Source organism: Psittacula echo, assembly GCF_963264785.1.
Source record: "Psittacula echo genome assembly, chromosome: 13".
NCBI lineage: Eukaryota > Metazoa > Chordata > Aves > Psittaciformes > Psittacidae > Psittacula > Psittacula echo.
The window spans coordinates 5,681,669-5,699,003 of NC_137749.1; the positions used below are offsets into that span (position 1 = coordinate 5,681,669).

General features: G+C 39.3%; 1 protein-coding gene across 1 annotated transcript in view; it reads left to right on the forward strand.

Moving 5' to 3' along the window:
- Positions 1–17,335, forward strand: part of ADGRD1 (adhesion G protein-coupled receptor D1) — a gene marked incomplete at both ends in the record, with an annotated part of 143,886 nt that overhangs the window by 64,337 nt on the left and 62,214 nt on the right. Inside the window, one exon of the mRNA XM_080628616.1 lies at positions 16,138–16,211. Within this exon, the coding sequence (XP_080484742.1) occupies positions 16,138–16,211 (74 nt within the window). The remainder of the gene's footprint in view (positions 1–16,137; positions 16,212–17,335) is intronic.

Here is a 17,335-nt window from a genome sequence, read left to right on the forward strand (position 1 = left end):
AAACACATTATGTGTTTCAGCTTGAGAACGGAGTAAAGAGAAACTAACTATATATACGTGAAGTTAGATTTAGATGCCAGTAGTTCTGTTTGAATAATATCCACCCTGTTTCAGCCTGACATGCAGTTATGCAGTTATTCTCTCAAAGAAATTTTTGTGACCTTGAGGAGTGTGGGGAAACAATTTTCTTTTGTTTTCACTAAATAGCCCTATAAGAAAATTATGTTTAAAAGCCACAACCAACCAAAAAGGTAAACCAAGCTTTTTTAAAAGGAAAGAAAATTTTAAGTGTTACAATCAAAATTAATAGAAATAAATGATTTTAATTGTGGGAAATGTGCAGAAGTTAGTTTTCTGAGGATATTTTAAACCTTGCCTCAGCCCTCAGCACGCCAGCAAACTGCTTTATATAGCTTGTGTTGGAGGAGCTGTGTTAGTAATTGATGGTGGGGAACTGGAGACTGCCATGTCAGAGTCTCGTGATTGCTGCGTTTGTTGGCTTGTGCATTACTAACGGCTGGATAGCAGTCTCCTGCTGTAACATGCATTAAAGACTGCTTGTGTTAATTACAAGGAAGAAGTAGGCAAAAGTGTACTTGGGATGTCATTTTTGTCAGCTGAAGTTAACGAACCCAAGCTAGTGAGTGCTGTAACCTATAATATTCATGTACCACATAGTTGTATGCTGCAATTTGCACATCTATAGCCATCTGCAGTAATTCTGTTATCTTGGCTGTGTTGCTGTGTGTGCTTTTATTTGTCTTTAGATCTTTCAGTATTTTACTATATTCTCACTGAGGCAGAAGGATTGTTGGGCACCCAGTGAAAAGAACAGAGGGGAGCCCTGTGTTCCATTTCTTCAGTGTGTGGTAGATAAAAAGATGCAGTCTAGCTGCCGTCTCGGTTATGTACAACATGTCAAGGATGAGAGTAGATTACTGCTGTCGGGACTGCCCAAGGCTGGAATTAGTTTTACTGTTCCTTCTATTAAATTAAAAAATAACATGATTGTTGTCAAGATTTCAGTCCTTGAGGGCAGGGAAGAAAGAGGAGCTAAAAGCAGTACAAGTGGCATGTGAATTTAGGGAGAAACAGTATTTTAGTAGCCTTGATTCTTCTAGGGTAAGATGTGCATCTGCAGGACAGATTTTATCTAATAGCCATCAACAGTGCACCAGATTGCTACTCAGTGCACCTGTTTGCATTTTACCTGCAGATGTCTTCACTTGCACGAGAAGACAAAAAGATAAAATACAGGTTCTTGTCATGGTTATGTTGCACCCCCTAAATATCTTTACTAACAACACACAAAAAAATCCTTACAGTGGTGCAGACCAACGGATGTGCATAACTTCTATGCTAAGTAGCCCCTTCCTGTCTTTGGGAGACTCAAGAGGAATGATACTCAAGAGCTATGATACTTCGTGTGATGCAGGATCAGTCCTTAGTTTTCTCTTCTGTGATGTGCAGTGCCTAAGAGCAGTGCAGATGGTTGATACGGCAAATTCCTCTTCACAGAAAAGTAGATGGTACTTTTGCAAAGAGGATGCAGCTGGAACCCATAGAAGAGATTAAGGAGTGGGAAGCAATCATTTTTCTGTCCTGAATTTTCCCTCACACAAGTATTTCTTTGAATACAGCAGCTCACATTTGTAAGCATTAGGGCAACCAGTATCTGCGTCAATTAAAACCAAAATACTAGAAAATAGTGCAACCAGGAAAAATAAAAACAAGTAAAATATGCCTTCAAAGCAGGCCCCACCTTTGTGCTCTAAAGGGCTCTGGTACTGGAAAGCTCTTACTAGGCTGGCGGCACTTTCCAGTAATGAAATCTGGCAGAATCTGAAGTCTCTGAGGATGTTAATGAGGAATTTTGCTGGCCCTATAATGGAGACAATGATCCAAAACTCCTTTAAATCCAAAGAAGGACTGTAGCTGGTTTAACTGGATTTGGGATCAAGCCATGAATTCTGTAACGATGCTCACTTTGTACGCAGATTGAGTTGGATATGCAGACACTAGTTGATTTATGCTACAGTTCAGACTTAGTTACAGCTGTGCTCACCCTGAAGCTTTGTATAGGTCCAGTGCAATATAGACAGAGGGTAATGACAACAGGTCCATTTATAAAATGGCATTAAAGCTCCTTGCATTAAAAGGTCATACTGAACATCCTTAATGACCAGATTGCTAAAGGCTGCTTTTACAGGTAGCAGACATTAAAGGTTAGATATTCCTGAAACATACTGATTCACCTGAGACATTGGCCTTTTGATTCTGCTGCTCTTCCTGCTCTTCTGAGGTTAAATGTAGAAAGAACTAGGAGAGTGCCAGGGCAAACAATGAGAAGACAAGTAGGAACAAAACTCAAAAAAAAGTCTGGTTGGATCAGTATTTTGCTGGTGGGAAATAAGCAGAAATGAATCATTGCTGTCTAAGAAAGAAATAAGAGGCCTAGCTGTATTATTGAAGTCCTGCTGCAAGTTCGTAGAAGAGTCTTGAAGCTACTCTTTACCCTCCACTATGTGCCTTTTAATTAAAATGCACCTAATGTGGACTGGGTAGCACCAGACGTAGCTGATTGTTGTGTTACACAATTTAAAGAGGCATCAGTGACAATTGTGTAGGTAAATAATGTTTCAGATGGGGCTTTGCTAGTTTTGAAAGTTGAATCATTCCTTTAAGGTGGAGTACTCTTAGACAGATGACAAACTTGTACGCATGGCTGAGTCCAAGAGGAAAAAAGGGATATGTGTTGTCCCTTTCCTCTTCTCCTCATCTTTCTGTCTCCTTCCCCAGACTCTTTGTCTTTTTGAGTTTGTGAAGCATGAGGAGGTCATAATGAAAGACTGGCCATAAACTAGAACATTGTATTCCTTTTCTTTCTATTAAGGCTCAAGGCTGTTTCACTGTGGTGCTTTAAAATTCTGGTTTATTAGTGGGCACAGCATGGGCTATCCCCTCCGGTGACCAAGGTTCCCACTACATAAATTGCAGCCTTATGGTACAGTTTTATGAGAGTGCTTGTGTGATGTTCCCATTAACTGCAGGAAGGCCTTTTGTGTGCAGGGCAGTCCAAGAATTCCAGTGATAACATTGATGCCCCTGCTAACTTACTGTGCTGAACAGAATCTAAATACATCTCCAAGAAAGGCTCTTCTTCCTCTTTCTCCTATTTTCCAATTCTAGAAATACTTGATTCTGAATTACTTGCCACAGGAGTTTGTGACAGAGCCTCTCATCTATGTAAGAAATGTTTGCATTTTTTTAACAAACTACTTGTTAAGTATTCCTAAAGAAGCAGTAGATGATATGGACATGGGACAGATATGCATAGCAACTGTCATTCTTGGTTTTGAGGATACTAAATGTTCTTAACTTATAAGTAGTGGTTGGAAGGAATCTCTTGACTTATTTGGACTGTGTATCACTCTGTGACAGGTTAGCCATCATCTATTTATTAAAAAATACATTTATTTTTAAGGCTATTAGCCACTTATTAAAGTATTTATAAACTCTAAAAAGGAGGTCTTAATTGGAAGTGTTGCCCCATTGGACATATTCCAATGAACACTAGCAAGAATGTTTCCAAAAATAACATGTTTAGCAAAAGAAAGAAATCTCCATGGCATAAAGCATCCCGAACTAGCAGTCAGATGACACTGGAATAGTTGCTGTAATGTTCTGAGACGCTGTGTTCCTAAAACTGGACCATCTTTCTTTTTAATGACATGGTCACAGCGGAACAGGAGAATTGTGCTCTGCACTCCCTGAAGTCACTGGAAGTTTCCCTGTTAGGTTCAGTGGGAACAGAACGGGTGCCTCTGACCCTATAAAACTACTGTCATGCAGCAGTTTGCTTAAGGCTTTTGGGTTTGGGGTTGTAATTTTTCTGAATTTGTAGACAGTTATCCTGGTAATTTGAATTGTGCAGCCAGCCAATTCTGTTTGTGTATCTTTAAAGTTTTGTTAGCTCTAAAAGCATTTCCCCTATTTATTTAGTATGTTTTACTTAAAAAACAAGAAAAGAAAAGATGCCAATTTAATTATAGGGTGCCTGTGTCACAGATACTTACTGGAGTGTGGCACACTGGTGTGTTGCTTAACTACTAGCCACTGCATCTTCTCAAGATGCTTAAAAATCCAGGTTACCACACAGTGACATTTCAGTGAAGCGCAAGAAAGAGGAAGGAGGGGAGTGTAGCAGCATTTCCATTGAAGGGAGAACATAAAATCTCTCATTCTTTGCCCATTTTAAATTGTTGTACTAAGTCATTGACAGGCGAGTCTGGAGATTTTGCAAAGCTCTAATGACCAAAGCTGCATTCCTCAGACCATTAGATCAGTTTCCAGAGGGACCCATTGCTGATTTCAGGAATCACATGGAAAAACTGAGCTCCAGACAAACAGCGCAAACTGTAAGCTGAGTAATTATGGAGGTATTTAAATTTATGGCAGAAGATGACTTTATGTAGCACTTTATGATATGGTCAGATGAACCAGCCAGCAGGCAGCAATACCTTATCAGGCTGCTTGTTCTTCTCTTCCTGAGTGTGCTGCAGTGTGCTTTGGGTTTGCTTTGACAGCTGTTTTGTACAGCTGCACGCAAATCTTCTGGTTGAATTTTAGTGTAAACTTTTAGCTGAGAAGAAAGAAGAAACCCTGGTGTGATGTGGAAAGTGGTGAAAGACTGTAAGGTTGAATGAACCGCTTCTTTGAAGCTTTTGTCCTGGTTGTCTTGAAAAAAAACCCATATTCAGAAAATTCAGAGCTCCAGCTTCTCAGGAGTGCTGTATTTATTATGCTTCTAAAAGCACAGCCTTGAAGCTGCCTATGTATCATATCTGCGGTCTCAAGAGCCTGCTAGCAGGCTGGCAGAGCAGCTTGCCTCCAGGCTCTCAGCCCTTCTGCCAGCCCAGGCTGCCTAGTGCTCCAGGAAGTGCTGGAGGAGGGCGGCTGCCTTGACACTGTTCTTGCTCAGCACTAACAGCCATAGCAGAGCCAGGGGCCCTACCTTAAATTGCAGTTGGCTATTTTTCTGTCACTGCTGTATCAGCAACAATATCTCTATCTGCGTTACGTCTGGAGATACACACAAAGCTTCACTAACTTCCATTTTCTCATCTAAAAACTGAACTCAGTGGCTTAGTCTCATATTACTCAACTCTGTAGCTGGAGTTAATGGACCAGGCCTAATTCCAGACTGGTTCTCAATTCTTTGGATGTGGCTGATGCACAAATTAAATAGTTCTGGCACTCTGACACTTCCTGTGAATGAAAAATGACACTAAACTAAATAGTTACGTGAATTTCATCCCCATTCATGCAACAGACTAAAAGGCAGTTCATATTTGGCAAATATGCAGGAATGGAAGAAAAGATTCAAATCAGAAGAAAAATGTCAATGTTCTTGAGAGAGGGTTTTTTCCACAATCAAAAGTGGGTGGGGGTGAAAGGCGATGGAAACCTGTGAGCTTAATCCTAGAAAGATCTAGTCAAGACAATATGATATCTTAATGGGATGTTAAGATCTAAGAAATAGAGATTTGCAAGAGGGGGTGTTACATCTCCCTGCTGCTCAAGAAGCATTACAGAAGAGTGTTTTTGCCTCAAGATGAGGATTAACTTTAGAGCCAGCTGGGTGCAGATCTGGGTTGTATCTGAAGAGAGCAGTTCTGCTCCTGTCTATCTCCCTTACCTTGGGTTCTTTGTCTCATTCATTGGTTGTATTGCTTAAGACAGCAATGGTAGCTTATTGATGTGATAGAATATTGGCATTTTTGTGGGGGTTAGTTTTCTTTGTTTCACATCATTTTCACTCTAGCTCTATGTTTGCCAGAATTAGAACAAGTGAAGCAGTGGGCATGTTATCTTTCTCTCCTGGAGTTTGGGGAGAGAGAAGTCAGTGCAAGAAAGCTCCTGGGTTCACTGGGTGATTAAAGAGGCATTCAGATGATCCATGATGTTATCTAAAATACCACAGTATTAGGCTGTGTGTGAGCAAGGGCTTCTACACTGTTCTCTGTAGGCTTTAGTTGGATTCCCACTGTGCACAGCATAACGAGATACAAGAGTCATATTTTAGTCTGAGACATTACAGATCAAATAGGTAGGATAATGAATGTGAAACAAAACATATAGACAGGAAATAACCTGTGAAAAGTCACGTGGGAAAGTGAATTTGGGAATGAAATCAAATGGCCTGAATCCAAGTGATTTTTTCGATTACACAGAATAAACATCCCCTTATCTCACCTAGTGGGGCTGAAAATCTTGGCCTTAAGCAAGCATAAGGTTTTTGCAATATTTTCCAGTCTGATTACAACAGTCTTATCGTAGAAGGCCTGTGCACTGTATCTTTCTGAAAGTCTTTGTCATGAGATGTGACATTGCAACTGGAATGTTTAGTGTACTCTGTCATTATTTATACTCCATTGCTTCCATTGACTGTCTGTCCCACCCGCTCCCCGGAGATTAGCGGAGTCAGGGAAAGGATAAATGATGATTAGCAGCAGCTAGTCAAGGGATGTAAGAGCTGAAAGGGTCAATGTAAAACAAAGGCTGCCACATATAATTCACAAAGAATGTGAGGATTGCTTTTCAGAGGCAGCATTCGCATAGCCAGGGTTTTAATGAGAATGGAAAATGCTAGCCTATAAATCCAGTCCTAGGAAAAAATATTAGCAACAAATGTACTGTGGTAAATATTTTTACCATTAAGCCTGGTATTCTGCTTGTGACATGAACTGTTAAAACTCCTCCTAAAGCTTTCATTAAATCTTGTCTTCAAAACATCCTTTAAAACATGGTCCTTTGTTTTGAAAGAAATGTTAGCAAAGATAACTCTACAAATATATGATGATGAACAAACTGAGTATCATACAAAATCTTGTTTTTTTCAAAGTGCTCTATGTAGACCTGAGCAAACTCTCACTGAAGGTGACAAAGGGGCTTTTGACAGCTGAAGAAGCTGGTATTTTCCTTCAGGAGTACAGAAGTTTTATTCATATTAGCCTATCTATGTCATAAACCAGAGTTCCACCAACTTACCTGCTGTGCGCACACAAAAGGATTTTTGTGCCTGTGCTTTGAAGACTTTGCTCCTTGGGTGCTCACTTAGCTCTTGCTGCTTTGCTGTCACCTCTAATTCTCCTCAGCGAGGGTTTCTAAAGCCCTTGCTTATGCAAGAGCCCTGGGTAACACCTCATTGGCTTTACGGGGCTCCCAAAGGACCTTCTCCAGGACCACTAGCCCTCGGTGCCTTGCCATATTCCTATTCCCACAGTGCTTCATAGGTGAATTTTGGCCATATCAGGCATCTTGCATTCTCAGACTCCCCAAATTGCTCATTCCAAGAAGTTAAATCTGTCCTTGGAGGTGAAATGCAGGGCATGAAAGTCTTTATGAAGAAGGTAAATGCATTATTTCCATTTATTTCTGTTATTATCGTGCAGAGTACATGAAATTTTAATGTTTCACTGCTCCAGGCTGTTGAAGTCCTTGTGCTCTTCAAAAATAAGGACACACACTTTCTTTGGTCTTTGTGCAGGAAAATTAGGACATCTTTGTGCTTCTTCTTTTTGCCTACTTAGAAAGCATAATACATATTGATTCCTCACTTGGAAATCTATCTTGGCCTAACTACTATCTGCTTCTTGTGTGAAAATTGTCTTAATAGTCTCTAAAGCCTCTTTCATAATAAATATCAGTCAATATTGATTGATTCCTCTTACAATTATGACCTTCAGTCTTGAAGGAAACAGATGCTTGCTAATTCAGACATCATTTGTATTTTGGCAAAGAAATACGTAAAACTAAACCCAAACTGTGCAGTGAGATGTGCCACTGCTGTTAGGTTTTGTAGCTTTGTGTTGGTTTTGAATATGGTGCAACTTCTTGCTGTTGCATGTTATTCGTAGGCATTGAACCTCCGTTTTATGGGTTTCAGTTTCATCTTTGTGAAATATAGTTATCAAAAACCCAGGTGTGTCTTGTTGGAGATATGGGTGACTGCACTGGCTGCCCCTCCATGGGCAGCGCAGCACAACAGGTGAAGTGCCCAACTCCTTTCCAGCTAGTGCTGAGTTGTCCCAATTTCATGTTTCTGATTTAAATTCTTTCTCCGCCAGTAACATGAGGCCTGAGAATCACAACTGCAATTTAAATGCTAAATCTGAGTGTCTTGAATGGTTCTCATCTGATGCAAATGTTTCTTTTCTTAAAAAGAAAAAGCCATCAGGAGGAAGAATCCAAACACTATTTTTGAAACTAGGAATTGTGGAAATATTACCTAATGGGAAAATTATTCTTAAAACTGATGCTGTTCTGTGCATCCCTTTAAGTGATTATGCTTTATGCCTGCCTTCTGGTCCCTGTCACAACTCTCGTCATTACCTGAACTTTGTTTCCTGTTACAGAGCTCTGCATTGGGCCTGCATATTTGAATGGCAAAGGGAGGTATTTCTGCTATGTCAAAATACTGCAGGTGAATGGCGGAATAAGGAAAGATTTGTTTACCTCTTTCATTATGGTTCTGTTGGATTAGAAAATGTGTCAATTTTTAAATAGCCTTTTCAGTGTCAATCAGACCAGTTCTTCTTCTTTAGCAGTACTTTTACATGAGTTAAGAAAAACAGAGGAGATTAAGAAAGGGCGTATAGAAGGAACATCTGCTTCTTGGTTTAGAAAAGCAATACATTCTTAATATAATAATTCAGAATAGCAGAAAAAGGCACAGCAAAAGGAAACAGAAAACTTTAACAAAAGACACTGTCATCTATTTCACTAAGCAGTTTTGGGAAGTTACCATGAACTTGTATCAGCATGACCAAATGATCTGCTTTCTTATGCTGATTGTAAGGAGGGTGGGGAAGAGCTGAAATGATATTTCATTCATACGTCCAGAAAGGCCTGTAAGCTTCTAGCAATGTTATGTGACTAGAATTTCTCAATGATGAATGGTTTGCACAGACACAAGACAGAGAACAACCCCATGGGATTTGGCGTTTAAGGCCTCTCTGCAGTCTCCACGACAGTGATAGATTTCCTTTTATTTATTTATTTGCTAGTCTGACAAACTGTTTTTGAACTCTCATAAGCAAGCTGTGTTTGTTCTTCTATCCGGTGTGAAGTTCTGGTAGCTCTAAGTGTGTTCTGGATGGGAGGAGAGACGGCAAAAGCAGAAAAGCTGCTCTGCAGGGCTTTGCATTACATTAAAACCAAAATAAGGTCTTTTAAGCAATGAGTAACTGCTTCAGCACAGGCACCTTGAGTGAAATAACTTGCATTTTAAATTATCTGATTTAAATGAGATTTCTTTGGAGCTAGACTGCATTCATTAATTTTGGAGAGGTAATATCTAGTTGGAGGTCATGTCCTGAGTTGGAGGCAATGTGGAGTTTGATGGCCTTGGCTCTGTGTAAACAATTCTATCAATAACATGCAGGAAATAAACCAGCTCTTGTTTGCCGTCTAATTTGAGCTGACTTGCTGAAGCTCAAAGATGTGAGGAAACCTGTCCCAGGTGTTTCAGAATCAGTGACTTCACTTTGCACTCCTCAGTTCATCCTTAGGTGTCGAAATCATGTACAGATTTAGAGGGCCGTCTGTGTACATATAATTTTTTCTCTTTCATGTAGATGTAACTTTTTAAGGACGTATCAAAACCATCTGACTGATGTATTGCTAATTACTTAAATGGGACTGTAGAGAAAAAATACTAATATTTTCTCATTCTTTGGAACAGAACTTTCTCATTTAAGCATTAAGGCAGCTTTTCATGTAGATCATCAGTTCAACCCTGTGTTTATTGGTGCTCACATAAGGAAAGGCTACCATGCAGGTACCTGTTTCTCACTGACTGGCATTTAAAAATTTTACACATCAAATATTTATGGGTGTAACTCGGTTGCTGTCCAAATTGAATTTCCAAGGTCCTTATCCTACAGTTTCTATCTGTGCATGCCTTCCATTGAAGTCAGCTCCATGCATCTCTGATAAAAATGAGCTTTTCTTTCTGTGGCTATTTTTCAGCCTTTCTGTGCTTTCCGTTTATTACCATGATTTACAACAGTATTGTGAGTATTATTAATCTGGATTGCAGTCAGTGGGAGTTTGGCTTTGTTTTACACTGTATCTTAAATAGTTTTGGCTTCCAAGCTGAAAGAATTTGGCATGCAAATACTTGTCACTGCCCAGGGTTTACAAATACATACAAAACACTCAGCATGCCCATGTGCAGCCAGGCCAAAGAGAAAGGAAAATGAAACAAATATATTGTTACGTATTTGAGATCTTTGAGAAATATGTGAAAGCATAGTCCATAGAGGTTATGTGGCTTAGTGCAGTTGAGCAAGGTACTTTGTGCTCAGAAATTCCTGAGTATAGGCCTCAACACTGATATCCTGATGCTGTGCTAAGTGCCTGAGGGATCTACATGAATGTAACTTCTGTGTTAGGGTGGAACGTTTTTAGCTGTAAAATTAAAGAAGAGCCATTTGGGAGTTGTGTATGTGCGTTTAGGGAGGTTACGATTTTAACTCAAAGGTTGCAGTCAGTTTCCATTGCCAAAACTGCAGCTTTTCTCAAGCAGTTTTTTGGAAAAAAAAAGAAGATTTCTATGCTGTTTAGGACCCAAAACCAGAGAGAAGCTATTACTCTTTTAATGCTGTAATGACATTGCACTTAGGGTATAGTCAGCAATCACTGCCCTAGCTTGCCATGAAGCCTACCTGTGTTATAAGCAAGTAACCTGAAGCAGATCAAAGATTCAGGCTGAAGAAAGATGAACACCAAGTAAGAGTTTGAGTTTCTGTAGATCATAAGTAACTGTTTTACAGATGCACAGTGCCTGACAGTCTACACTGAGATCTGCAAGTGGTCAGGTAATGTCTTGGCAGTGATTGGGTGACGCCTCTTGTTCAGTGCCATAAGAAAGATGGGATCCTGTTAAGAGGATGGCATTTTTATTTAAAGGGATGTGGACTTGCTAGTCTAAGAAAAATAGCAAGACCTTGTGATGCTGCACACATTCAGAAGTGATCAATTTGTTTTGCTATGCAGAATAATTAAAAAAAAAATAAAAGCTACCAGGACAATTTCCTCATCCATTCTTTCTTTCTCTCTTCAGAAAAATGCTCTCTACTAGAGCAGCCAAGAGATTTTTCAGTCTGTTGCTCTTTGCTTTTTTTCATTCCGTTTTTTGTTCTCACACTGCTTGCCCAATAGAGCAGCTGTTAAATGGAGAAGTCTGAGAACTGGGGAAGGCTATTGGTGTAGCATTTGATTAACAATATTTTTGCAGGAAATTGATACATCGACTATTTTTAACCTCAGGCGAAGGAAGGATGAGACCCAATCCATATTCAATTACATATGGCAAACTTCTGTAATTTCAGATGCCTTTATAGTCTGTGATATTTCTCTTTTTGTTCTTTTTTCCTTTATGTTGCTCTCTTTCACAGTCTCCCACCTTTGTGGTATCAAGGGATTTTCTGGTTTTTTTTCTTAACTGTATGATTTTACCCTCAAGAAATACATTCAGTGAGCTTTCATGTTGACCCTGGGAGCCTACAGTGCAGATCTTGCTTGTTGCTGTTGCTTTAGTAAGTGTGTGTTGGCATTGCCTTGTTGAAAACAGTGGAACAACTACAGGGCTGGCTTTTATGCATAGCACAGTATAATTCCCTGTTCACAAGCGAAAGTCTCTTTTGTACAATTTATAACATTTTTTTCATTACTTGGGCTAGTTACGTCTTAGGGTGAATCAGTCAAAAAGACTTTAATTTAAAATAGTTGGGTGATCTGAGCTCGAGGTCTGTTGCAATGCAGTTTTCCCACAGCTTGGAAGAAAACAGTCAATATAGCTGGTATAGAAATAGGTGATGATTCTTTCTTTCTCTTTCTGTCTTTTTCCAGGGAACTGAGTAGATGAATGTACACTAAAGTTTTAATTTTCTAAGTAATTAGAAGTAGAGTGTAAAAGGTGGAAAGTCAATAAACTATGTTGCCCTGGATAGATTATGCTAAGAGTCAGGATGTCACTGTGAGGGCAGAAAGGCTCTAAATTAGAAGAGTCATTTTAGTCTCTAATTTTATCCATATACCAGAATCAAAAGTGCTTTTGATTCATAAATCTGTAAGAATATTTCAGTGGGCCTGTGAACTACACAGAAGGCACAAGCATACTGGCAAGAAGCTTGCTTGTCTTCAAGCCTTTTCTTGCCACCAATCCATGGTATTTTTGGAGGTTGAGGAGATTTTGAGAAGCTTCAAAATCTCTGAATTAAACAAAATGCTGTATTTTGTAAACAGTGATAAGTGGACTCCAAATTTAATTGAATTGAGTAAATTATCAGCTGCTTTGGTTAAGAGGAGATCCAACACCCAATACATTGGGCTTGGAAGTACTAAGTGTAGATCAATGGCAGATCTGATCCTCCAATATTTCCTTCTTTGCATTGGAGAAAAATGCATGTTGAATGAGGAGGTGCACACCCTCCTCCCTCGGTGGCCACCACTCTGTAGCTAAATATTTGCTTTTTAAATTCAGGGGTGGAGAAATAAGCTAATCTCACAAAGGTTCACCCCACCCTCTGTTTGGCGTCTCTTCCTTGGCAAGCCTTCCCAGCAGCAGCTGGCTGACTGTTTTTCTTCTGCAATTGTGTTCATGACATTTCCTGCAACTAGCTTTTCCTGAGGGTTTCCAGCAGTTCTTTTCGCCCCCCACCCCCTTTTTTTGGCCTCTTCACCAACTAACCGTGGCCTTGTGCCTAGTTCCCAGCATGTAAGTAGTACTGTATCCCCATCCACATATATCCTCTGTATGCTCTCAACACATACAATGAGGTTCTGAGATTTGCTTGTAACTCTGACTAATGTAGTGAGAGTCACTGGTTAGTGTTAAGGATGCTGAACAGCCATGATACAAACAGGCATTTCTTCCTCAGGATACCTGCTTCATCAGACAGACACACACTTTGCTCTGTTTCTCTTTTAACGTAATTCTTGTTTGAAGAAGCTGCATGTTCCTCTCTCCATGCAAGAGGACTGACAGAAAGACAAGAGATGAGGGAGAGTTAATGCACAGATCCTGGCTTACTTAACATGCTGCTACTCTCCCTCTGCAGCTACTGAAAGCTGCATAAACTGTCCTTTCATAGGCTTTTATAAACACTCAGGTGACTTTAATCTTTTGGAGTAAAAGCCTACTTGTATATTAAGCTTTCTGTTATCGATGTCATTAAATCAATATCCTCAGTGCTGCAGGATCCAAGTCACATATAAGCTGTCACACACAGTTTAACATAAGCAATGCAGTATTGAGGTACAGTCAGTTCATTTTTTTCATAGGTTAGAGAGTAATTTGAAGTAGAGTTGTTGAAGATCAAAGTGGGTTTAATCTTCATTTTAGCCAGTTTCTTATGCATTTGGGGGCTTTCTGTTCTAATGACGGTTTTGTTGCAGAACTTTAATGGAGTCTGGGAAGAGAGTTTTTTTCATGCAGTTATCATAAATGGCACTGAAAAGCCTTGTGAGCCTTATGTTGTCTGTGTAAAAACATGAGAGATACTCTTTAAGAGAAGTAAACAGGCAAATTGGTAAGAACCTTTCTTGTAAACTATTATTTATGTATTCTTTTTCCATGTGGGTATGCACACAATTCTAGACAGCTCAGAGACTGTGTAGCCTCATTTAGTGTAGTCCTTTGTCTAATGAGTGACATCTGTGTGTAAAGATGGAGAAAAATAATAATTTGTCATTTGCCAGAGATACTTAATTGAGGCTAAAACATACATCTGGGATTTATTTGTGTAAAAAGATACACAAGTGAAGTACTTTGTCTTCTTCCAACCTGACCCTGCAATGCCCTTTCCATTTAGCGTATTAAGAATCAAGATTTATTGAGAGGTATCTTACAAATCAGAAATGACAGCTGTTATTACAGCAGATCTTTCTCTCTCTTTCTTATTTTTTTTAGCCACTATTCATCTGTCACAGACATGAAGTAATTTGTAATACGAACTGACTATAGATTCGTTCAATTGCTTACTTCAGAAAGGCTATAGACATGACATTATATAGCATAATGAGCAAACATTATGCTACATGCCTTGCTGCTGGTAAAGCAGAATGAACTCTGCCAACAAAACTCTAAATTAACTGAAGTTGCAGAAGGCAGTTTTCCAGTTGTGGGTTATGGATCATTGATCTTCTGCAGTTTCTGAACTAGTGCTCTTCAAGAATACACTGAGCAGCAAGAAGTGGGATTAAGGGAAGGAAGCAGTTTCTGAAACACAGAAACTTTCTGTCAGACAGAAACACTCCTATTTCATAGATGGTTTGTGATTTGGAAGGTGTGCAGGACCACTGCTGTTGTTAAAGGTGAGAGTTATGGTGGGTGCTTTCTGAAAGGAATAGGAAGTTCAGAATTGATGGATATAGCAGGGAAGATACCTGCTTGATCCTGAAGCCTTGCACGGGGCCTTTACAGGACAGCCAAAGATGGGGAAGGGCTTTCATGGAGGAAGGACTTGTCTGTATTAGTTAACCTCATATACTTGGTTTCACTACGTCTCTCTCACCACAGCTGGAAAGAAAGTGACATGAACTTTCTTGGGGGTTATATCAGTGAGATATTTCTTGGTGATGAGGGGTGTGAACCTTGTCCGTTATTGCTTCCCAGTGTGGCACACCTGGGAGAGTGTGAGTTTTACCATTTGCTTTGCTCCCCTCATGGAAAAAAAGCTACAGGATGTTGAAGAGTCAAAGGAAAAGTAGAGACCCATGGCAGATGAGTGGCAGTCTTTCCTCTCCACAAAGCTCTGCTGCTTCTTTCCTCTCCACAAAGCTGCAGTCTCAGCTGTTTCTATGATGAAGTCTTAGGAAAAACAGGGTGAGTCAAGGAACTAGGAAGTTTGTCTGGGGATGTTGCTCAAGCAGATAAGAAAATTCCATTTATGTTATCCAGAGATGTGAGTTAAGAAGTAGTAAATGGCCTTATCTATAGCATAGCTACTTGAAGTGTGTGGAAATCCAGTATGAACGTGTGAATGTCCTGGGTTAGGCAGAAACGCTTTATTATCACTAGTAAGGAGGGAACTGTGCTACCTTGTGCCTGACACTCATTGGACTTGTGAGAGAAAAGGAGAATTGCACCAGGGACTTCCTGTACTTGGTTGAGTTTCAGCATGATTAGGCAGTGGGTTTTCTTGCCTTCCTTCTCTGTAACAAGGAAAGCAGACTTGGTTATCTTTCATCTTGACAGCAGAATTATGTTGCAGTAATCTGAGGGCTGTTAATTCACCAGTGATTAGTTTATGTTGAAGACTTTTGTAATTAAAAAATTGCCTAAAGGGTCTAACATAATGTGGACTTTGGGGATTCATGTAGTAGAAAGGGTTGAACACATCCTGGAAATCCTCTAGTTTGCATATTTTTGCCTATAACAAACTATTACTTCACTCCAATATGATTTCAATTATTTTGTCATGCAAGTGTTGTAACAGAGTGGAGAATGGGATATCGGAGCTTCCTGAATGAGGAGATTGAGCTAGTGGCTAAATCTGTTTATGGAAGATAGAAACTATGTCAATTATAATGCCAAGGTGTGTTAAAATAAAATCTTGAATTATGGCATTGCTCTTTCAGTTTGATTGTACGTTTTAAAATAATCACTGTTGTGGAAAGAAAATGTCTGTGAGTTGGTCATTGTAACACACATATTTCAGTGTTATTAATCCTAAAATGTGAGATTTTTATTACCCAATGAGAACAAACCCAACAAAGCCAAATACATGCTGAAGAATAATGCCCTAGTCCTGTAAAAATTAACACATATATTTGTGCTTATACACAATAAATAATCCTGGTTTGCTATTTACTTAAATGGGACACAGACTTCTCGCTGAAAGTGATGTGAGTTTAATCCCAGTGTGTAAAATTATGACTGAATAGCAGCCTTTGCATGTTTGGTGTTTATGGTAAAGCTGAAAAGACTAACAAAATTCGCTTTCAGTTATGGTGTATTAATCTAGAAAAGTCTATGGAAGCTGCTATAGCAATGAAAATTTAAAGTAGTTGAATAGCAAAATGTATTTCTTAAACATTCTTTCGGTGTTTATATTTTCTTTCCTGCAGACTCCCCGACAATACAGCCAAGCACTAAATAAGAGTAACAGAGTTCATCTTTACTGTGCATTTCTGGACTATAGGTATGTTGTGTAATTTCCAATTCTTTAATATGCATTAATGAGATTACACTTAGTTTGTGATGCTATATGTTACCTACATTCTTGTTCTCTTTCATTTATGGAAATAGTTAAAGAAATAGAGGCACTGTCTTACAAAACCCACAGCCCGATAGTGGCCTCTTACTGTAAGTAGGAGACTTGTTATTCATAGACCCCTGTTAGGTGGGTAATTAAGACACTGAAATATTTTGGAATCAAAATTGCAGACCAATTCAAATCCTGCTTATCTTGATTTATGAATATGTCCACTTGGGCAGATTCTTTGATGTTTTAAGATGGCAAACCTCCAGCAGAGCCATTATTTTTACTGAATCTGTGTCACAGCATCATGTGAAGTCAGTGTTTCAGAGCTGTGAGTTTTGGCCAGTGCACGGAAGGGTGAAATATTATGCCCCTGAATGCAAATTAGAATAAAAGGGACATTAACATCACCTTGAATTTCACTCAGGAAAGAGGAACTATGGGAAAGCAGTACCTTTTTTTTTTGTTAGCCCTGAATCTATTTCATCTGTTTTTTGTTTCCAGACGTGCTGCTTTAACTGAATTAATTGAGAAGGGATATAAATAGTGAATTTTGAATTTCATGGGGATTAACATTTTTTGAGCCATAACAGTATAAGCCTAATTACTGTAGCAGTGGCCCGCAATGCTGTGGTCTCTCCTTTCCAGCATGCGCAGGCAAGGTCGCTGTAATTGTTTTATTGAAGTTTTGTTTCAAGTATGTTGAACTGTCCCAGCTGTTGGCAGTTACTTGTTATGGTTACTCACAAATTACAGTAAATTAGAAACAGATTTTACTGAAGTGAATTAATACGGTTGGGGCATTGTTCCTGTACTGTTTTCCATTGAGGCTTGAGCCCTTGAGGCTTTGCCTTCAGATAGAAACTGAAATATGAAATCTGTCCTTCCAAATGAGTTTTATTTGTGTCAAGATGGCCTTATTCCCTAGTGCATGGCAGTTAAAGAACAAGCAGTTGATTTCTGACCTATGACAGACTCTCTTTGAAAGCTCGAGGAGGTCCCAAAGGACAAAAGAAGGATGAGGTAATACCTGTCTTTAAAATAAGCACCAAGAAAAGTACAGA